The sequence below is a fragment of the Acyrthosiphon pisum genome, chromosome A2 (genome assembly GCF_005508785.2).
Source record: "Acyrthosiphon pisum isolate AL4f chromosome A2, pea_aphid_22Mar2018_4r6ur, whole genome shotgun sequence".
In the NCBI taxonomy this organism is placed as follows: domain Eukaryota; kingdom Metazoa; phylum Arthropoda; class Insecta; order Hemiptera; family Aphididae; genus Acyrthosiphon; species Acyrthosiphon pisum.
The window spans coordinates 55,734,265-55,758,157 of NC_042495.1; the positions used below are offsets into that span (position 1 = coordinate 55,734,265).

Sequence of the window (23,893 nt, forward strand, 5' to 3'; positions counted from 1 at the left end):
TATATTATTAGGTACTAATACTTTACCAGCGGTGACACGATAACGAAAGTCGAAAAGAGTTGTGAACACTATGTGTATAAGGTGCAGCGGTGTTGTGTGTGTAGGTAGGTCAGTGTTATGTAGGTGAACCATATTACAATAATATAATAGTAAGCGACTGCGTTCTATGTAGCTTTATTATTATTGTAGAACTATTATAATATTGTGCAATATTGTAATGTTGTGCTGTTGTTATAAAATTTGTATGAGCAGTTTGAAAATTCCGACGTGGTATTGGATGGATCGAGTTGTAAACTATATAGACTATACGTCTATACGACTGTACTATAGTCTATATAGTGTATACGAGAATCGAGAACCCACGGATACTACATAAAACCCTACCCTCCTGTCTTCGTCGAACACCGCCAACATCAAAGTCGTTTTGAGACATATTTTATGTAATATAATTGGGAATTCGGTATTTCTGCACTTTAGTACGCGGAAACCTAAAATAATAATATTATGCACGGATACAGAGTATACGCGTGGCCGTATCAACACAGTTAACGCTAATAAACAAATATTCGCGGGACGCCCGTTGTAGATGTTCATACATTAAATTAATTTATGTTGTACCTTATACAGAGTCTGCACTTCGCAGGCCATAGGTTTAGACGGTTTAGTACTTTTATTCCTTAACAATAATATTACAGTGGGCATAGAGATAGCTGAAAAACGTTGGAACAATAACACTGAACCGTACCTTTGGTCCCGAGATTACGTCTTCAACCTTAAGTCGTTATCGCTCAGTCGTATGACCACCGGTTAACCAACAAGAGCGCGTCGCGTCTCGTTTATTCGAATCGAATGTTTTCCGTCGTCAATACATTTGTAATAGTGCTGTTCCCACCTACTGACTCTTGGGCAGCATAATATAATATATTATAATTTATAATATTATAAACCAACACATGACGTTTTTGATTTTAACGCACGTGATAATAAACGCCCCGCCCCAAGTGGTGGTCAGAACTTTTTTTTTCTAGGGGGCGATATTTTTTCAATGGTTATTGGTGCGAAGAAGGGGCTACGGTATTTCAATATTATATGGTTCTCACACCCCCTCAATTTGATAAACATATTTACTTAAACAGAAATAAAAATTATAAATTACCTACCTATTGTCAATTATTTAATTATTAAAAACGAATTAAGAAGTACCTTATTATATCAATAATATACTACCTCATTATATTGTCTTTTAAATACTTTGACTAAATTTTACGACAATTTAAGATAATATAAAAATATTATCTTAAATTATTATTTACAAATTACTTATATAAGACTTAAAATATTTTAATTTAATTTCGATCTGTGAAATTACATGTGGGGCAGATTAAAGTATAGGGGGCACTAACCTCCGTCGTGCGTACCTTAATTTGTAAATTTCTATAAAATAATATACTTTATAATACATTGTTCATCGTTTTAATTATGTTTTGCCATAATTTAATATTGAATAATCTTTGCAATAGACATATTAATATATTATACGTATATTTTTGATGGTCAACTCGGCGTACCTGTTAAACCTAAATTGAACATGCGTCGATTTGTTCTACACTTTTACCCATGGGTCATGATACGTCTTCTTTTACTACCCGTCACAAACATTTCACTCGTTATTATCCAGGTGAGTGATTTCTTAACCTCGTTGGACGCAGACAAATTCCATTTACACCCGCAATATTTCCGTTTAGGACAGAATAATAATAATTATTATTATTTATTTACTCGGTGGCAATTTTTAGTGGGAAATTCTGACATAGGGGTGCCAGGGTAACGTATTTTTCGTCACCAGGTCCATTATAATATAAATGTCTTATACCCCATTACAATAGGTATTCGATAACCACGAAATTTCCAATGCAGTTGGCTGTCGTTTTTAAGCTTAAGCGGTGCCGATACAATTTTGTCCTCAAAAATACACCCTGCGGGGGCCGGGAATTACAATACCGCCTTGTGGAATCAACAAAATTTCATAATTTTTTTTTAATTGCTAGAGGGAAATATTCTACAGCCCGAATTGATTTCTGTTTTTCAATTATTATTCTCAAACTTTACGATATATCTAAAAAAAATACAAGATAAAAATCATTTTTACAATTTTTTTTAATACAATATTTGAAATAAAATACAAAATCGGAGATCGATGCGGGCTGTAGGAAGTCTTCTTTCAGATAAAAAATTAGTCATCAAAATTCGACAATTTTACAAAGCCTGAGAGTTATTCCCGTGAAGTCATTTTTTTCGATATAATACACTCAATTAACCTCCCTAAATAGGTATGGGGTAGTAGATTAGTGGAAAATATTATAATTGAGGTGGCAACTAAAATATAAAATTTGATTGAATTTCGGAAAATGTGAAAAACTGGCACCAAGCCCCTTAAGTATAATATTACCTGTTAATATGTTCACACTGATAGTGAATTTATTACGAATTCATACAAACATAATTATCATATTATTATCTCTTAATATATAACAACATTAATTAACAAACGCTATGCCTATATAGTATAAAATATAAATAAATAATTAATACTCCTAAATACATAATAATAACATCATCTCAATTTATAATTACGAGAGAATGACGTAATATCTAATAATTTCACAAAAAGAAAAAACACTGTAGTAGTAAATAATAAAAAAAATGTCAAACCACACGTTTTATAAAAAAATGTAATTCGTTGATGACTAATTCAACGGTTATTTATTTTTAAACAATTTTTGACGTGTGTGAGTTATATTTTACATTGAAATTTCACAAAATTTTAATTTTATATAAACACGCACATACTTCCATCATTAACCTATATAATATCCTTCTTTAAAAAAAATATATATGGCTTTTACAAATATTGATCGAAATAATTTTAGCCAATGAAATTAAGAATGTGCATATAGGTAGTCCAATTCAACCGTGATTCAGTTATCAGTATAAATAATCAGATTTCATGATTATTTTTAGCATTTAAATAATAATATAATTTGTGGTTTCCAACATTTTTATTCTACGCCTCTCTTGTAAATTTTCAAAAATCTCACACCCCCTTAAATTATAGTTTAGACGACCTTTTTTTTTGTTTTAGTGATTCCAAATATCTTTACTATATTATAAATAACTTATTTCTTTTATTCATAAAAAAGGAAAAGTATATAAATCAAGACGTATCAACTTAATAGTATTAATAGTATTTTTAATTATTTTTATATTTTTAAATACAATTTAATAAATATTTTTATATTAAATATTAAAAATAAAATAAATTTATTGCTTTCAATTTTACTGATTGTAAAATGGCATAGGTAATTATTTTAACAATAAAATACTCGTTCCATCACTATATTCCCCCTTGCGGTATTATCTACCTAATATAGTAATATGTAAATACTCGTTTAAAAACTTGCTCTTTCAATCCGTACACTTCCATTAATTTTCCTCGAGGTTATTGGAGTTCATGTATTGATCATTTTGTGAGTGAAAAATACTGTTATTATTGTAGCCTATAGGTAAAGTAAACATAAATATAAAATAAACAAATACGATATTTAATTTCAAACATTATAATTTCGTGTTTTAGTATAATTACGTTTTTGGACTAAATAGCTACAATAATATATATTATATATATATATATATATATATATATATATATATATCGAAATGTTGACTTTTGAAATACGTGCGACTAAAGTGGACCTAAATACCTTTCTTGAGTACAAAAGCAGCAGCAGCAGTAGTAGTAGTAGTTCACAGTACTTTATTAATATATAGTCGTAGTAGGTCCTAACGATTATTGTAGTAGAAATAATGTAGTATTAGGTATTAGTGTCATGATTACTGCAGTAATAGTAGTATTGGTAGGAACGGTAGTGGTCGTATAGTATAAGTAATATTACTAATAAGTGTATATAAAACAAATAAAAAAATATAGGAAAAATCGATAGCCACTAAGCAGTGTATATATATATGCATAAACAATCCTGACGATTCCTTGGTAACTACGACTGTGGTGGTGGTGGTGGTGGTGGTGTCGGCAACGCAAAGCTGTTTGAATAGGTTTTTTTTATTTCAATTTTTTTCCTAAGTGAAATCAAAAGTTTAATAAAGTAAAACGCGTGTGACTTTTTTTCTCTGTCTCTCTACCTCTGTACTTCTCGTACACTATACCTTCACATGTTATAATGTTATTAATATTTTTATTTTTTTTTTATTAAACATCAACACATTTAAATAATTATCGCAGTTATAATATATAACTTAATTAATTAATTACAATCAGTAGCGTAGCCAGGATTTTTGTATGGGGGGGGGGGGGTAAGTATACAAATACAATATGTTTTTTGTTTACACTTTTTATTTTTTTATTAATCTTGATAAAATTCTAAGGTCAACACAGTCAATGGGGAGGGGGGGCTATAGCCCCTTAGTCCCCCCTGGCTACGCCACTGATTACAATTATAAATGTTGAAATGTTATAGTAGGTATGCATGTTATGATCCATCCCAACTACGTTTATTATATTATATGAATCCGACCGTCGTACCCTGCGTGCCGATCGCGGACTGCTAAAAAGGCAATACGTCAATACCGCCACCGCGTTCTAAGTTATAAAACATTTTAACACGGAAAGAAAACCGAAATACTCGACGCCATTGACTAAAATAAAAATAGTTTAATTTGTACTTATTATCATCATATTATTATATACGCCTCGCGGTATTATTCAATGTTACACCGGCGGGTTAAATGAATTCCAAGCGGGTCACCATAGATTGAAATCATCGTCGAGAGAGCTGCAGACATGATGTAGAATACTTCGGGTTCATAATATTTCTGTAAACGTTGTCGTACACGCGCGCATAACACTCAACTCTTATAATAATATATATGTTATTCTGCTATGAGTAGGTATACGAAATGAATGATTGGTCTGGAATTTTGTATTATTATTATTTTGTTATCCTTTTGTCGACTGTTTTATAATCTCCCTGCGGCGGCGGCGGCTCGAGGAAAAGGAGTGCGCAACGTATATTTACGATTATTGTTTTTTTCTTCTTTTTTTTTACTTTTTAATGTGTTTATTTTATTATATATAGTTGGTCCCGTATTGGGCGAGGTGACTTTATTTTAAACGATATGTACCCACTTATTGTTATAATATATTATAATATTAAATACACGGTAAATTTGTGCGTGGCTCATTAAATTGTATCAATAACATTATATTTATCCGCCTTCATATCGTATTATATATATATATATATAACTGTAAACTGAATAGAATATTATATGAATTTTCATCGTTTATATATACGTTTTAAAGACCAATCTGCCTGTTGGGAAATCTTCGAAAAGTGGCGTTCGCTTTACGCTATACGTACAATATATATAAGAAATCCGTGCTTATATATATATATGACGGTGAGGCAGCTGCAATACAAAGTGACTTTCTAAAAGATTAAAAAATAAATCGTATCATTGCGTCATTACAACAATAATAATTGTTGTTGTCAACGTTATGCAACTTTAGTGACGCGCCAAGGTGTTAATATAGGCGAGCTGAATATTATAGGTATACGCATGGTGTATATATACCTACTATACCTACCAACTTTATCATCACTGATTTTTAAAAATTACTTCCTACCCCTGGTGATTATTCTCCGTTAGTCTATAGCGTTTCTCGTCGAGTTTTTAATGACGGGATGCGTGCGTTTAGAGCTGTAGAATCGATTTCCTTAGCACTTCCTGACTCCTGCAGGGTACTTTTAACTTCACATTATATAGATAGCTTTCTCAATCCCATCTGTGTACCTGTATAAGTTTTGCGTCTCAACGTCAATCCTGCAGGTAAACCGCGTGGCATAAAATATCGCCACCAGTCGCCACAGTCGTCGATCGATACAGAAGATGATCCGCGTGGATGGTGGGTCTTTCACACGATGTGAAAAGGTTTTATCTCGTTTCGTTTTGCAAAACTCACTTAATTCGAACAAAATCCGAATTCCGACCAAATATACCGAGAAATACGCCGAGAAATACTTGCAATGTAATTTATACGCGATGGGAGACAAACGACCGCCGCGAAAGCTCTTCTTTTGACTGACAAATGTATGTATTAAGATATTTCGAAGAACGTAGGGAATTCGTTGGGTTGTACAATCTTATTTATATATTACACAAAAGGTCAGTAACACTGCAGCAGTTGTGTAGCGATGGATGTACGAGGTGATATTATTATATTTACTTTCCCCACGTCGACGGTGGTTCTCATTCAATCTCTCCAATTTAAAATATTATCTTTCCTGTAATACATAACAATTTAAAAACGAACCGTTGTGTATAGAGTTATTATAAATTCTTAAAAAATCAGCTGCTGTCCTGGTGTAGATTTAATGAGTAATCATCATATTGTTGTCGATTACTAATATAAAAACTCAAAAATCTTATTTTGAGGGAAAAAATAATACCATACAACGTACAACTTTCAAAGCATTTATTATTCAACATATAAAACTTTTGTAGTTTTGAACTTATCTTTTTCTAAAAGTAGGTACTTATTATAATATTTTTAAATTACTAATTTTCTACGTTTGAAGTCCAAGTTATTATCAAACTGATAATGTAGAAAAATCAATTAATTTTATAATTTTATATCTATTAAATTACCGACTAAAAATTACTCAAATGAAGGCCATTTTATAAAATCACATTTCTTCTGTCGTTTTTATTGATAACTAGAATATAATGTATTTTTTCATGAGATAATCAGATTTTAACGGGAGCATACTACTGGCGTCCGAAATTTATATTATCAGTAAGTGAGTTTCGTCCCGCTAAAAAGGATTCAAAAATGGTCATAGTCTATTTGCGTCCCGGTAAACCTTTTTTTATAACCTAATTGCGTCCCGAAAATATCGATGTAATTGATATAAAAATGTTCATAAAATAAAATACATTGATGTTTATTTTATTTTATAATACAGAAGTATAAGTAATAAATAAGTTAGCTATATAATTCAAAATAAAAAAAATGCATATGTTTTAGATTTTGTCATGATAATAATAATAATAATAGTTTAATTTAAATATAGTATAATATAATTCAAAATAATAAAAAAAAATCATATCTTATGATTGTAACTTTTGCCATGATATTAATAATGATACGATTTAAAATAATGTTAAAATATGTTTTACAATTGTTATTAGTTATTACTTAATGTTTTATGATATCCGAACATTATACTGAATACTGATATTCTTATCACGGGGCCGAACTGTCCCCATCCCACAAATAGTGAGGTTTACGTACAGTTTATGAACTATCGATTTTAGTGATTTTAGTAGAAAATATCTATAGGAATTATATAGCCGACTTGCTTCTCCAAAACGGGATGCAATGGTTACCGGTTAAATTTACTACCTGTAAAATATTTCTTTTTTTGGGACGCAAGTAACATGCTGCAGTTGTTTTAACATATACCTATCATAGGTATATTGTATATTATACATTAAAACATATATATGATACTACATATATATACTTAATCAGCCGCGTATTCCGGGGGGTTTGCGGGTTCAACCCCCAATTCATAGTTGTGTAATTTATTTATATATATAACTATGAACCCCCCTATCCCCCAAATTTTTTTTTGTGTACGCGCCTGTACCTAAGTATACCTAAGTATATAACTAAGTCTCTGATAAATTTCATATTCACAAAATACATATTATTATAATTTATAAACACACTAGATACAACAATAAAATAAGAGTTTCGGTGTGAATCACGTGATGTCAGCGTGGGGTCTTAGTATACAATTGTTATAGACTTATAGCTGTATAATATATCAGGGAAGACTTATATTATAGTCGCGTGTAGACACACGTGCATTTGCAGTGCACGCGTCGGACAGGTGTTATACCGGTGTCTTCACGGTCGCGGTTGTTCCGATATATAGTCACATATAGACATGCAGAAAAAGGTACAATATTATTACTATATGCTCACTGCACACATCCCAACGGTTTTGAAAAAACAAGCCACCCTCCTCGCTGTTCAATTGTATGACTTGTGTTGTTTTACGCATTCTACCATCGGGCACGTTCACGAAAATTATATCGCGGATAATATTATAGGTACGTCCTACTTAATATTATATTATAGTTATAAAATATATATGACTTATGGTCGAAACTAAAATATAATGCGACGACCAAAAAAAGTCGTCTGTTTTCCATTTTGGTGCGTTGAACATTTTGTAGGATTCGTTGTTTATTTTAACTTTTAACAAATTGACTCGGGAGGTTCAAATCGTACACAACGTGGCACATATAATCATTATACATACACGACTGCCGATGAATAATAATCGATTCGGTACAGACGTACGTCTGCATTGCACACATCGATTTGTCTACTACTCTAATATTCTGCATAAATTGAATTAAACGCTGGCAGACGAATTGGACCTGACATTACATATTACACGACGACGACGACGACTTGGGAGAGGAAGAGGAAGAGGAAGAGGAACTAATAACGAAGAAGAAATGTACTGGAAAAATACAATAATATCTTGAATATAACCTTGCATATACTGCTTTAGTCTCTATAGCTTTATATGGTTGGGGCCTGTGGGACAGTATAGAGATGAAGAGTAAAATCGAAAGCGCGTTTGTATTTTTCGATCAACTAAGAAAACATGTTTTGCTATTTATTGCACGCATCGTTTTAAACGAATTAAACGCTGACGTCATTAAATCGGTCTTGTACTTTAGCGTAATTAGATGACGTGGGAGCAGACTATGATGTGCAGGCTCACCATTTATGTATAATTATATGTTACCGGAAATGTGAATAATTGATTTTAGGCAATATGCATACAAATAATTATATTTCAATTTTATTCTTAAATTGGCATTATGTATAAAATGACTAGTTATTTCATAGAATATCTGAATAGTCTTAGGCTATTTTTAAAATATATTATTTATTCAAAATTATCTATCCTTTATAATTTTTAATAGAATTTATATAATTTTCATTATTTTTAATGCATTCAAAAAGCTCTTGTCTTGTACCATCATGTACCAGTTAATCGTTGATTAACCATTGTCCTCGTGCTGAGGTTGAAACCTCGTCAACTTACAGTCAATACAATTTTAAGTTTTTTGGTAGACCGTGATGGCGTGATTAGACTTCTACCGTATGTAGCTGATTCAAAATGCCATCCTCTGTTTCTGACTGGTGTTTTTATGACATTATTCATAATGTTGGATAATTCGCATTGTGGATAACATACGGAATATGGTATAATGTATTAAATCCACTTGATATATTATATTACCGTTGTAAATTTGTAATAAACATTAATTATATTATGCCCATGAACATATAATATAATACCGATGTATACAATACGATTTTGTTTACTCAGGTGTCTGCGATTCTTATTATTCTACCCTGCGTATACTACCTATGTACCTATCTAGGTAAATACTAAATAGCTTATATTACATGACTGCATATTTTGTAGGTAATTGTTTGAGCAATTACGTTAAAAATAAATTGGATGAAAATCGTATTTCTTTTCATATACCTATACAGTATAATAATATATAACAATCCGAAGAAAACATTATTCTCGTATCCTGCGGTATATATGTTGCGGTGACTGTATTCTCTGCGCCTCCAACTCGTCTCGATGGGGTCAGTAGCTATATGGTGGCCGCCGTAGCCTCGTGCCTGTCGATAGAATTTTCTTATAAAAACCTAAACAAATATGATAACTATTATTTATTATATAGGTATATTGCTATATTATAATATTATGCAACTACGATATTTTAATGATACCCCGGACTCAACTACAGCGTCATCGTCGAGATCAAAAAAAAAAAACAGATACGCGTCGTACAAGTGCGTTAGGTATATATTAGCGTGTACCTAATATTCGTCGGATTCAAGGTCGTATTGTGGATGTAAAGAAAAAACAAAACATCAAAAACTGGTCCGAATCTATAAATACGTATAACAACCACTTCGGCGACGATTGTCTATACAACGAAGACTGAAGAAACCGGAAAAGATGAAAATCAAAAAAAAATAAACAAACGAGAGAAAAATATCATAATATGAGACAAACGCGTACGTGTCTAACGTAGGAAAATGCTCCTTTGTGCGTTGAAAATAATAAAACGCATCCCTTTCGATTTTTCCAACCTTAACGATAAATTACGAATTTACCACGCGCCACACAACTATAGCCGCCGTTGCAAGCCCGTGCGTGCAGGGTGTTAGGTCATTTCTTCTGGGCCGGCGGCGGACGTTTTACGACTGTTTTGAAAACCGACACAATACCGTCAAAAATCGAATGCACGCTCACAAAATGTCGTATTGATGGCATAATAATACACGTTTTTCTCGTGTTTGTTGTCGAAAATATTTATTGAAACGCGTCACGACTTGTTTACCGGTGTGTAAATAGTGAAAAACAAATATTTTTTTATTGTTATTACTCGTTGTTGTCGTCGTCTCGTAGATTGTCGCAATAGCTATTACCTACTGCAATAATCTATACGTATCATGCACCATTATCGACAACATCATATTTACGAAATCTTCGACATCAAATTTACACAGTACTAGAGAGTATAATAGTAGACAACAATTTAATTGAACGGAAGAGAAAAAAAATTACGATGGTCGTGAAAAAATGGGTTAAAAACAAAAACTCGATTGCGTAGCTACTAGCTCGATATTAAATAGTGGTCTTGAAGTTTTATCGCGTTGGTTTTTCTTGTTTAATTTGTTTGTCTTATAATAATTGTCGTATTAAATTCGACAACATATACTATATAGTATATATACTTATATATAGTTGTGTCTACCACATCGCGGTACAATTATTAATATTGTCACGAATTATGAACGTTTTTTCGACGATTGTTATTGCGTCGCAATCGAGTCGTAGTAGTGAATAGTGTTGTAGAATAATACGATAATATCATGAATAAACATATTATTATCAAATATCAATTATCAGTAAACGACAAACGTATACTTTTTTTTCGTATCGTAATCGTTCGGGACGCGCCGTATTCTTATCAATGTTTAATATTGATAATTTATCTATAATCGGTTTGAAACCGACGAATCAAAATATAGTTTATTCAATGCACTTTTATAACGTAGTACTATCATTAATATAGTGTGCACACGCTGTGGAGTGGTGTACTTATATATATATATACATGCAATACACGAAATATGGATCACTGACCCCGTGGGCATTTCTGGCTTTCTGCAATCGTTTTATAAACGACTAAAGGGGTTATTGGTTGTACTGCGAAAGGGCCGCCGGGACTGCATTAATAGTATCGTATTTGTGGGTGGTATGTGGGGGAGGGAGGACGGGCGAAAAGACAGTCGGCTTTCAAAAGTCGAAAACAAGGAAACGCCAAAATACATTCATGTAATATTACATACGTTTTATATAACATTTATTTTTATGGTAGGTACTAAGTACCTACAAAATGTGGCGACTATAGTCGTGTCGACGAAGCAAAAACAGTGACGTATCGTCCAACCTGGAATTTTTTTAACACACCGTTTTTGTACATAATACACGTACACACCGTTACGCGTCGTCCCTGCCGTCCTCGGGTCCGTTATATCCGTTCGCGATTAGCATACCGATTTGACAATATATCGTGCGCGACTTCTGGTCGCGACACGTCATCGATCGTAGTCGACCGATCGTCATCGGCATAGTCGGTAGCAGGAGATCTCGGCGATTATGCGTGCCGAAGAATGTGGGGTGAGGATTTTTTTATTTCGGTAAACTTTTCACATGTTAATGGTCCGTACACCGCGATCGCTCTGTACAAACACACACGCGCGCGCGCCCCGCCCCACCACCCGTCGCCCGACCCATAATATTCCGTCCCACTTCACGTCCGATTACAACTGTGCGCGCGCCTGTGTGTGTGTCCTCTACCGCCTGCCCGAGACATGCACCGCCGCGTGTACCCCCCACCACAAACGGCCGCCCGTCCACTGTAGCGTTTTCTCCACCGCTCGCATCTATCCCTTCCACGTTTCATTCGCCGGTGGTGGTGGTGGTGTTGCCGGGTGGCGGAGTACATACACCGCTACCACCGGCGCGCGCGGCGGTCTCCTCTCTCACAACGGCTGAGGCGGCGGACACTCAATATGGCTTCCGTACGATTGGTCTCCGGTCGCTCGTCCGTTCCGTAAAAAATAATAATAAATTTTTTTTTAATTATACAATTTTTTTTAACGAAATCAGTACTCGTTATTTACAAAAAAAAAATATTTCCAATACCTACAATATTTCGCGTGATCGTCAGTGGGGCCGCCGCCCTCGAGTGTAACATATTTCTATCTCATGTAAATCGTTTTGTGCGTGTGTGCTAAAATCTGTGTCCGTATCGTAAAAGTGTGTGTGTGTGTATGTGTGTGTGCATACGTCCGATTCTATAAAATATTATAGTAATTAATGCTGGTGTTGTGTTCCTAGTGACTAGTGTCGGCGGTGGTTGCTGTCGTGTACGTACGACTAGTGATAATATTATATAATTGATGTGTAGATCGTTGTGGCTTTATAGAGTTAAGAGTCGTCAAGTGTCGGAGGTGTAAATCCGTCGTCGGCGTCTCTGAGTGCGATATCCATTATGTCGTCTTTCTGAACCGCTTCGGAGAGACCGAAACGTCGCCGTTGCAGTCGTCATCATCGTCATCACCATGAACTACCGTCCGAAACCCAATCCTTTCGATGGCTTGAGGAACTCTCCGTCTTCGCACAATCGTGGAGGACTCAGCTACATGACTACGTGAGTCTTCTTTTTGCGTTTTTATTTCCTCGCAGAAGCCGCACCCATCGCTCCACACTTGGCATGGAAACGTATAAGTCCTTCGCCGTTACCGAAACCCCTCGGCAACCCGGTATTTGGGTCGTAGAAAGTGGGCATTTTTTATCGCATTCGAATTAGCACATACAGTTGTGGTCGTCGATCGCCGTGCTCGTTCCGGCCTGTCCACGCATTGATAACGCGCGTCCTATAAATTAATGTGCACGTGCATAAGCGCACATAGCTTTTGGGATTTGAGGAGGCTAAAGCCTTACTTTGATAATATTGAATAAGTTTAAAACAGAATGTAGGAAATGTTTGGGGGGATATGGACATTTGGGGTGCTTAGTTCCTAAAGCCCCCCCCCCCCCTATTTGCGCCTGTGTGCACGTATCTCTGACCGGCGTCGAATATCTCCCGGTCAAAGTTCTTTTCCCCGCCACCACACCAGCCTGTTCGAAAAAATCTGTTTTCATTTAGGTTCCATTTGCCGATGACATATAGGTACAGGTAGGCAGTAGTATAATAGTAGTGCCGTTCTGTAAATACTTGTTTGAGAGTGTACGGGATGTCGAGATCATCCGATTTCCGTGTGTCTCGCGTACTTTCCCCCTTTGGTTGAAAAGGATTAACGAGAAGATTGCGGACGAAACCCGAACAGAGCCGCTCCTCGTCGCATGCACCTTACTCACTTACGTTATAACTACTTATATACAAATATATATTATTACAGTAGTAGTCGCACACGACTTTCCGTTTGGGTCCTCTCGTCTCCGTCTATTATATTGATAAATGACGTATATTTTTTCGTAATATTAATAAATTATCTTCGTCTTGGAAAACGACTCGTGTATGTGGCGTATATATGACGTGTCGACTTTTATTTCGTATCAAACCGACATCGACATTTTCTATTGGAAAGTCGATGGCGAAAATTTTACGTTCGCGCGATGAAGATGGTACAAGGTAGTAGGGGCCGCGTCGAACATGAGATTAGAAATCGGGTCTTCTGGGTGTGTCTTATCTCGTAGTGTTTATTATTATGAGGTCTGTTCACGTATGCAGTATAGATGGATGGTTGACAAAAAAAAAAAAAAAAAATGATATAATAATAATTTGATAGGTGTCTCACTGCCTGTATATATTTATTATTATATAAACCATCGTCGTTGCAGTCGTTTTACCTTGAAAACCGCCAACTGCTGTCGTGTGTGCGTATATACTCATCGTAACATCTGATGAATAAATTACACGAAAACACACGACGTTTTATAAATTCGAAATTCACCAATCTTTGACGAATAGTCCGTACTTTATGATCGTAAAATGTCGGAAGAGGTAAACGGTCGATGGCTCAATAAAAATAAAAGTGCTCCGTATCTGTATGCGCTCGTACACTGTTGTATGCGTTTGACTAGAGTGGCACAACCTTTTTCTTCTTTATCCTCTTCATTCCTCGTTATCTATTTAACGTTTAACGTATTAAGACTTGTCGTGTAACGTTTCTCTACAATAAACTCTTCACTCGTATTGTTTCGAATTAAAGCTCGGCAGACGAAAAACCAATAGAAAATTTTCCAACTTTACTGTAAACAGCTTGCGTCACGAATCACGATTACAATAATTTCAATAGAATGAAAAAAAAATCGCGTAAAATATATATTATACTTATTTGAATTTATCATACAATATACGTGGTTGTCGCGCATCAACCTCTCGTTGTACTTAAGCTTTTTATTTTTATATCACAAACATTCTTATTTTCTGTTTATGACTAAGGTACCACCTATATATTATGCATAATAAATAATAATTCCCCGTCGTCATAATACGGCCATTGTACTATCATAATATATATTGTGGACCGATTTCATAATGGTTTATTTTTCAAGCGAAGAGGATGAGTTCAATTAACGTCAATTATGTCGAATAAGGATTTTGTTTTCGATGAGCACATTCGCGTCTAACATTGTTTGTAATTCGGTGTTTTCTACGCTTCGATTCGTGATTATACAACACTACGATAGTCGCCAATTTGTTGTTTAGAATATTTGTTTTTCTACTATTAATATCATTATTATTATCAATCAAAAGTCATATGGTCGATTTAGATCGTTACCTATTTTATATTATAATATATTATATTTATTAAACTTTGTTTTCTCGCATTACTTGTCTATAAAATGAAAAGAATAAGAAACTTTCGACATTTTTTTTTCTGTAAATCATACAATGTAGGTTTATCGTTAGCTTGCGTTGTATATTATATTATTATGTATAATAATAAGTTAAATGTTACATATTATATTTGTAACACACTCACATGATATTTCATTCAATAAAATCCCATGTATTTTATATCATATTTTCTCTAAAGGTACCTATGTTTATTTTTTAGTAGGGTTTCTTTTTGGATAAAACATTCAAACGTCTTAAGTAGGTACCTACAAAACATTCAAATAAATGTTATTGCGATGGAATGTTGTCCAGGTACCGAAATGCTATTACCTATTGTACACTGTAGTATTATAATGTGATACGTTCTTGAAAAACCATTCCATATAGTATAAAATTACGTATTATACGTATTGAACAAATGATACTGTGTAAAATTATGTGACATTATTTTGGGGCGTTCACAATTAATTAAAATTAACTTATATTATCTTAAAATAATTTCCAATTGTAATGGTGTTCAATGAACCAGTGGCGTAGCCAAGATTTTTTTTGGGGGGAGGGCTGATCAACTTTTCCACTTTTCCACATTAAATACGTACTAGAACAGATAAATGGTAGAAAAGTGTTAATACTTATAGTAAATTTTTAAATATTTTGAATACAATTTAAGACTTTTTGAGCTACTATTATAGACCATTAAAATAATTTTTTAATTTTCTTAACATTTCGGGGGGGGGGGGCTGCAGCCCCCTCAGCCCTTCCCATGGCTACGCCACTGGTGTTCATATTATCCTTGTACCGAATAAGAGTTAAATAATTTGTTTCATAATAGTTTATAGTGTATATATATAGTGTAAACTTTACACTATATATATTGCAATACTATAGCTGATCTCGTATTCTCATGCACATCGTTGCCCGTTAAATATACCAACTTTATATGATTCAAAATTTGAGTTCAATTTGTAATTTAATACCCGGCGTAGTGAAGTTCAAAACTTCTCTTGACAAAGTCCCATGGATTTACCCCATCTTCATCTCTATTAAAGATTTTTAACACAGTTATATCAGCAGTTAGTGGTTAGAAGTCACTCTAATTTTGTTAGTTTTGGCCAAAAATACAGGCCTAAAATTATATTCAATCATAACTATTTTAATCTTTGTAACCAATAGCAACCTTTATTTCTATTATTTCTATAAAAATTCTCAAATTTGCAATAAAACAGTTAGGGGGCACTTATTGAGATAAAATATAGCCTATAGATTTATGGGACAATGTAGCTTTCTGACGGTAAATTTTTTTTTAAAATCTGTTAAGTAGTTCCAGAGATTACCCCGAACAAACACACAATTTTTCTTCTTTATATTATATGAGTATAAAGAAAAATACAATATTTTATTATCTAACTACCTATGTAATTAATTTTGTCTTGATAAAAAGCTCGATAAAAAGTTTTTAGTAACATTTTCAAAAATGAAAACCAAATAAGTACCATTGTACCAATCATATATGATATTAAACATTTTGTATGTAATTAATTAATGCTCTAAGCCCGAAGGTATAATATTACATTCATACATTAATAAAATAATAAAAAATAATATTTCAATATTTACCTTAACAATATGCAAGTTTACAATAGAATTTTGTTTAAATCGATAATATTTGTTGTCTTGTCGGATAGTGTGATTTGATAATAACCAAGTGTTAATTACCATTTATATTTTGTTAAAATGTTAATTATGTTTTACTTGTAAATTTTCCCTGATATTTATTTACTTTGACGTTGGTCCATATAACATATTAATTATATTATTTATTTATAATGATTTTAGTTTGAGAAATGTTTACCTTGTTTTTACTTGGAATTCACATCACTGGACTAATACATTGTAGGTGTATTTCAAATTACTGGGGTAAAAGATAAACCGAATTATATCCGTTTCCCTTAACCCTTTGAATTTATGTGCTTACGGATGAAATTAAACTTTCTCTTATTGCGTAATTGTAAACTATGCGACTATTATTTAGTACATTTTATTAAATAGAAGAATTATATTTTATATGGGTAGTACATATCTAATATTCTAGTATGTACCGTCTCTTACAACAGTCGGCAATCAAACAAAATTAATTATTGTCGTCGTTGTGGATGAGTATGCGAAAGCGTGGAATTCCACAAAATGAATAATGAAAGATATCTAAAAAATTTTAGACCCGTGTCTATTTGTTCTATAATTATTTTTTTGTTTTCGTAGTCGGTGAGTATAAAATAACATTGTATTTACGCGGAACACCGTTAATGGGCGCGTTTATATCCATCAAGAGTCTGTGTGTGTGGGTTTGTGCACTTCATGACCCAGACTAGTAAGCAAAATTTAAAAGCAGAAAAAAACGTCACGATCCTTTACGAATATGCAACAAAAGTCCACCGCCCGAGTTATTATTAGTCGCGCGATGCGTCTATTTCGGGATTTAGATATTATGACGAAAGTTTAAAAAAAAACCAATCCAGTCAATAGATTCAGCCATGAGATGATATTTTGAGTGACCAATATTGTCAAACGTCCGTTATCTTGTCTCCAACGATCAACGATAATAATGGTAATGATATTATGAAAATTAAATTTTGTTTCAAACTTTCAACCACTGCGACAGCGAAATAAGACGAGTGTTCACGTCGTCGTGCGTAGTATAATCATGTTATTCTAAACTATTATATTATTATTTAATTGTATTGTTTGTGCGGAACGAACTGTATTTTTTCGTCAAAACAGTCCCTTGGGTAGTTGGTGGGTTGCCGGCACTCGGTAGGGATTATTTTGGGCCACACCGGGTAGTGTTCGCTTCCTTAGCCGAAAATCCATCGTCAACACGGGTTGCGTTAGCGCCGGCTTTGTTGTTGAAGATTTGTCAAAACGGTCCCGGAAATCGATACCTCTCGCACCGTGTGTCCGATAGAAGGTTTCGCCAGTAGCTGCTTTCCCAATCTTGTTCCGACTTTTTAATAATAATATAAATAATTATCCCGTACCTACGAGTGCGGCAGGTCGTCGCGTCGTCCTACCAATTTTATTACTTTTCGAACAATTATCAATTTTTAACTAAAACATAATACCGCTGACTTCGTCTTCTACTTTATTGGTAATATTCGATAAGCGGTTACTCGGCGGGGGACGACAACGGAGATTATTGATTATTTTATTATTTATGAATAAAAAAATCATATTTTATTATGTATAAATAAATGAAAGGAATCGCTCAAAATCGTTTCCGGAATAGACGACGACGACCACCACTACCACCGCCACCACCACCACCATCTCAGGTGCTGCCGCCGCTGCCATCGGTTTAAAGTGGTCGTCGCAGGCGCGTGAGCGACGTTGGCGACTCGAGCAACACTGTCGGCGGCACCGGATCGGTTCTCCCCGCTCGCTGGCGGAACAGACGGCAACGTCGCACGACTGCGGCGGGCCCCGTTTGCGCGATGACATCGCCGGCGCGCGCGATAATATATCATTTCACATTTCGGTGTTATTGGCCTTCTTTTCAGGGGCGTCCTCATTCGTCCGCCTTACCCACCCGCGTACATAGTGCCCACCCCGATCTCGTCGCAGTACTATTAAACTGAACTCATCGCCGCAGGGGGGCACATATTATATACATGTTATAATTATTGTACATTGAGGAGCAACAGAGAGAGGGTGAGAGACAGTGAGTGAGACATCAATGGACGCCAAAGATTCTGGATCAGACATCGAGGAATTCGAAGGAATAAACATTTGTGATCTGTCCGTCCACCCTTTTGTCGGCACTTGTGGTACTACGATCTTTCGCGGTACGTTATAAATACGTCTGCTTGCAGCACCCTGCCGGCCGGCACCTGGCTACCTGTCTCTGCCCATCGTCGATCGTTTGCATCACCATTATCACTGTCATGCAAACAATTTTATTTTATGTATTATCGAGTTGAAATTAGATGTTATTTTCATACACAATAATATTATCATAGCCGATACGATTTTATTCTCGGAATAGCATTATCATTATCATTAACAATGATGTTTTCGGGTTTTGTGGTGTACAGGTGTACGATAATGACGACAACACTGTCCGTCACTGTCTTTGCGCTATTTTTTTTCCAGATATTTCGTGCCTGACTTATGCAAACAGTACTCAGCTGGTTAGGTTAAGGTTTATCTTATCGGCAGTCAACATTGTTTATATTATTAGTATTATGGCGATGGTCGTTTGCGGGCGCCACCGTCCGTGTACAATATTTCCTGTGATAGCGGGATTTCGTGTTGTTTTAAAAATGTTAACGTTTTAAATTAAGCCTTTCGGAATTCGTCTCCCTCTCGTATCGATTTCAGTACCGATACGCGCGCGATTTCTATCTCTTGTATACATTTGCCGTGAGTCGATGTAAAAAGATTTGAGTCCGATTCCGTTTTGTATTTTTTTGGTTGGTGATATTTTATTTTTTTAGTTTTTTATATCCGTGTCTACTTAAAATCTCGATATTGTAAAATTTGTATTCGGATATAATCCTATATTATGTATGTATTGAAACCGTGAAACATATTTGGCGACAATTATTCTCCACGCGTGCGTTAAGACGGTCGTACGTGAAATAAATCTTTTAAAATATGATGTCGATATTTTCAAAATACTACCAACGAGTTCATATAATATGGGTTTTAAATGTTCCGAGTTAAATTCATTTTCTATACAATGTGTTGTTAGCAGTTTAATCTGATTATACGTATTTTTATTTTATTTTTATTTATTTGTTAGTATCGCGTGCACGGCTTAAGCGTATCATCTCGAATCCCTAAAATACTTTTGATACAATTTTTGAGCTTTATCCTACTAATGTAATTAGAAATGTATTTTCGACGTGCTGCATATATAATATATTTCTAGTCTTCATTATTTGTACGATAAGATAATAATTAAAACAGAAAACATCGAGGAAAACATGTATACTGTATTATGCATATATATATATATACTTACCAGATACTCTAAGTATAAACGCAAATAAAACAAGAATTAGATCATTTACAAAAATATAAAACGTATTTTAAGCTATATTATTTACACGGATACTGTACGCTAGACGTCTAAAATACAAAATGTACCGTATTATACACCGTAAACGTGTAAAGACACATTTACACATTTACACATTCGTAATCAAATGCTTATTAGTAACCACCAAACGTAGTAACACAATAAATATTCTAGTAATATTACAATTTTACAATTGTAAAATATCTATATAATTTTCTGATGGGATTTATTTTGTGAATAAATTTGCAAGTGCCTAGTGAATTTAACATGATAATTACATGACGTGTGCCAGATTACATATTCATGAATCACGTACAAGGTTATGTATTGATCTACAAAAAATAAGGCCCGAATGTAATAACTTAACCTTTGCAGTTTTATCTATATTTTAAAACTTTTTTTATTAGTATTGTATCCAAACAATATTTAAATAACTAAAAAAAAAAACGTAACCTTTATTTTTTTTATATACTCACTAAAATATCGACTTTTCCCCGGATTTTTCTTGGTTACGCGCTTTCAATAAAAATTTTATTATTCGATATTATGATGTAGAAAAAGAATTTACCGATTATTTTGGTGTATTAAAACCGAATACTGTATCAAAATATTTAATTTATCAACTTATATAATCTGGATATTGAAGATTATTTCGAAGGGCTACCTTGTCCTTTGACTCTAATGATAATAATAAAAATAAATAAATAAAATTTATATAATTAAATAAGCATAATATGCATAATATTATTATGTTTAGCTCCGTTAGTTTAAAAATTAGAGTGAATCGACCTATTATGAATCTTGATGGTACGAACATAATCTGTATTCTTATATTGGTTTTTTACGATGGTTCAATTTTTTAGCAAGTTATGCGTATACATATAATATAGCGTAAAATAAAAAAGCTCATAACTCACTTAAAAATTGAATAATCGTAAAAAACCAACATATTAACACGGACAATGTTCTTACCAGTTACCATAATGTTTCATAATAGGTCGATTCACTCTAATTTTTAAACTAACGAAACTAAACGTGATCTTCTGAGCACTTGTATAGTTGTATGACGGAGACAACACATGCGGGTGTGGCTTCCTCATAGTATGAAACAGTTAAATTATTTTTCAAATATATGTAAGTATTTAAAATAATGAAAAAAATATTGTTCTAAAAAAACTTTGTTAATTAGGTTTAAGTAGTCTGTTAAACGTATCACTCCGTATATTAGTGTACAGCTATTTTGAAATAAAAAATTGTAATTTTTATCAATTACAATTTATAACTTATACGTTTAGAAATAGTTTTACCAAGTTCTTAACGACAAGTCTTTGGTATTGGTTATCACTCATCAATTATCACCATAGGTCATCATCATTCTTCAATTTATTTTAATTGAAATAAAAATAAAAAATAATACATTTATCGTTGTAATTACTAATATTATATAATAATGCTGGCTGTCGTCTGACCATACCATACCATACCATACCTATAATATCAGTGTGTGCATATTTGTGTATGTCCGTACGTCCTCTCGTGTGTGTGAATTTGTGTCGTTATAGCATTTACAATAGAATTTGACTTTTCAAACATGGCGGGGAGGAGGGGGTAAAGGTATCCGAGAATTGAGTATTTTCCATTTCTTTTGTCGTTTGAACTTTAAATGTAAAAACTAAAGAGTAACTCATTATTCTTATATACATACGTTTTCTCGGATATTTCAAACTTTTACACTTAGTAAAATATAAATGTATGTATTATTAAAATTGGAAGTATGGCTCGTTCAAAGTTTTAACGAAGTGAAATATTTTAATATGAAATACCTTCAACAAGTATTTCATTAGTTTTCTTCGATGCTAACAATATTTTAATACCGGAAGAAAATCTGTTTACAATTGCATAACTTCAATAGGTAGTTCAACAATTATTTAATGATTATTGATTACATTATATTATAAAATATACCTACTTATTTTACCTATTACTTTTACGAGCATAAACACGTTTATACTTAATCGTTAATAAATATTAATACACATATGTCGTGTCTATATATTTACATTTTACATATTGACATATTGTATATACATTATACTTATTAGGTAAGTTAAGTAGTAACATTTTTATTATTTTTTGATAACTAAAAATCCCTAATTGAATTAGATCAAAACTTGTACTTAATAATATTACAATTATTGGGCTATTTTTTTTCTTAATAACTAGGTACGTGTTTAACTAACGAACATTTTTCGTCTGGATTTTATACGTGTTTTTGATAAGTTAATAATTTTTTCTGGCGTTAATATTTTTACAGATTATGTTTTTCTTAAATAGTTTTTGGATGTGTTCCAAATTTCTAACGTAGGTACCTAATATGTATTAGTTATACATTTTTAAACATTATTTTTTTTTTACGTGTAATTCTTTTGTATTTTTTCTATCATTTGTGAACTATGCTTGTTGAGAGTTTGATACATTTTATTTTACTTGTGCATATTCATACAGTGTACATATTACCTATATGTACTATATAAATGATTATAATATTATTATATATTATTGTTCTTTGCCATTCAGCATAAATTACAATATGGGCAACGACTTTCTGCTGGCGTAATCAAAAGGACATTCTTGTCACATATTTTTAAGACTAAATGTACAAACTTATCAAATTTCTGAAATCCGATTATACGTTTTAAAAATAATTGTAGTCCTAGTTGACCAATGTGGACGACGTGTACCGTGTACGTTCGTACGTATAATATATTATGTATAACGTTACAAATTGGAAAGCGCTGGTCAATAGACAAATGGTGTGTTTCTTTATTTTTCTCTAGAACTGTCATGATTGTGATACTCGTTGGTGATAAAACAGTATAAAACCCATCTTTTCTATAAAGCTATTTTATTTTCTTGTCGAGTTATAAACACTTGTTATTTATAAATTATTCTGTTTAGTAGTTGCGTCGTTATAATGTGGGTGATCAAATAAATGAAAAAAAACCGTGTTATTCGAAAACAACAGTGAAAACATTTTGAAACCTTGTCCTTGCGTTGTTCTTTTTTTTGTACACCACAATTTAATGCATTCCAATAACCAAGGAATTGGTTTTAATTATCATTATATACCTATATTTTAGATTCTGAGTGGAACGATGAATGTATTGATTTTAAAATGATGTGTGTTTTTTTTATTTTTTTTTGTGTCTGTGTACACGATAAGTAGTCGAAATAATGCTTCGATTTTCAACTTCAGTATCTTGTTCGATTGGAAAGTGAATATCGTTGGTGCATTGGGAAGGTAAAAATTTTAAATTCCCAGTAATTTTCAAAAGCGCCAAGAAAAACCAAAGAAAAATTAAGGAAAAACGGGAATTTCTACGCAAAATCGATTTTTCACAAAATTTAATTTGGTTTTTGGTGTAACTTAAAAAAAAATGACCGTAGATACATGAAATGTTGACTGAATGTTTATATTAGCATTTTCTATCCACCATAATATTTTGAAAATATTTTGACTATTTTTGAGCGGTTTACGGACATTTTCAGTTTTCATTTTTTTTTAGTTTTTTTTTCTAAAAATATCAATAAAATTTTATTTGTTGGGCCAAAAAGCTTGAAAATTTAATAAAAGGCTCCTAGTATATTGTTTCAAAAGCAGATGAAAAATATTAAAAATACATAGTCACAGTTTTTTTTTAA

General features: G+C 33.1%; 1 protein-coding gene across 5 annotated transcripts in view; it reads left to right on the forward strand.

Annotated features, from left to right (window-relative positions):
* The window catches only part of LOC100167841 (AF4/FMR2 family member 1), a 161,684-nt gene that overhangs the window by 86,540 nt on the left and 51,251 nt on the right, over positions 1 to 23,893 (forward strand). Inside the window, exon 1 of one of the 5 annotated variants that reach the window (XM_029489699.1) lies at positions 12,233 to 12,918. The exons of the other annotated variants lie outside the window; for them this stretch is intronic. Within the exon in view, the coding sequence (XP_029345559.1) occupies positions 12,830 to 12,918 (89 nt within the window). The 5' untranslated portion in view covers positions 12,233 to 12,829. Of the gene's footprint in view, positions 1 to 12,232; positions 12,919 to 23,893 lie in introns of those variants that run through there. 5 annotated transcript variants of the gene reach the window in all.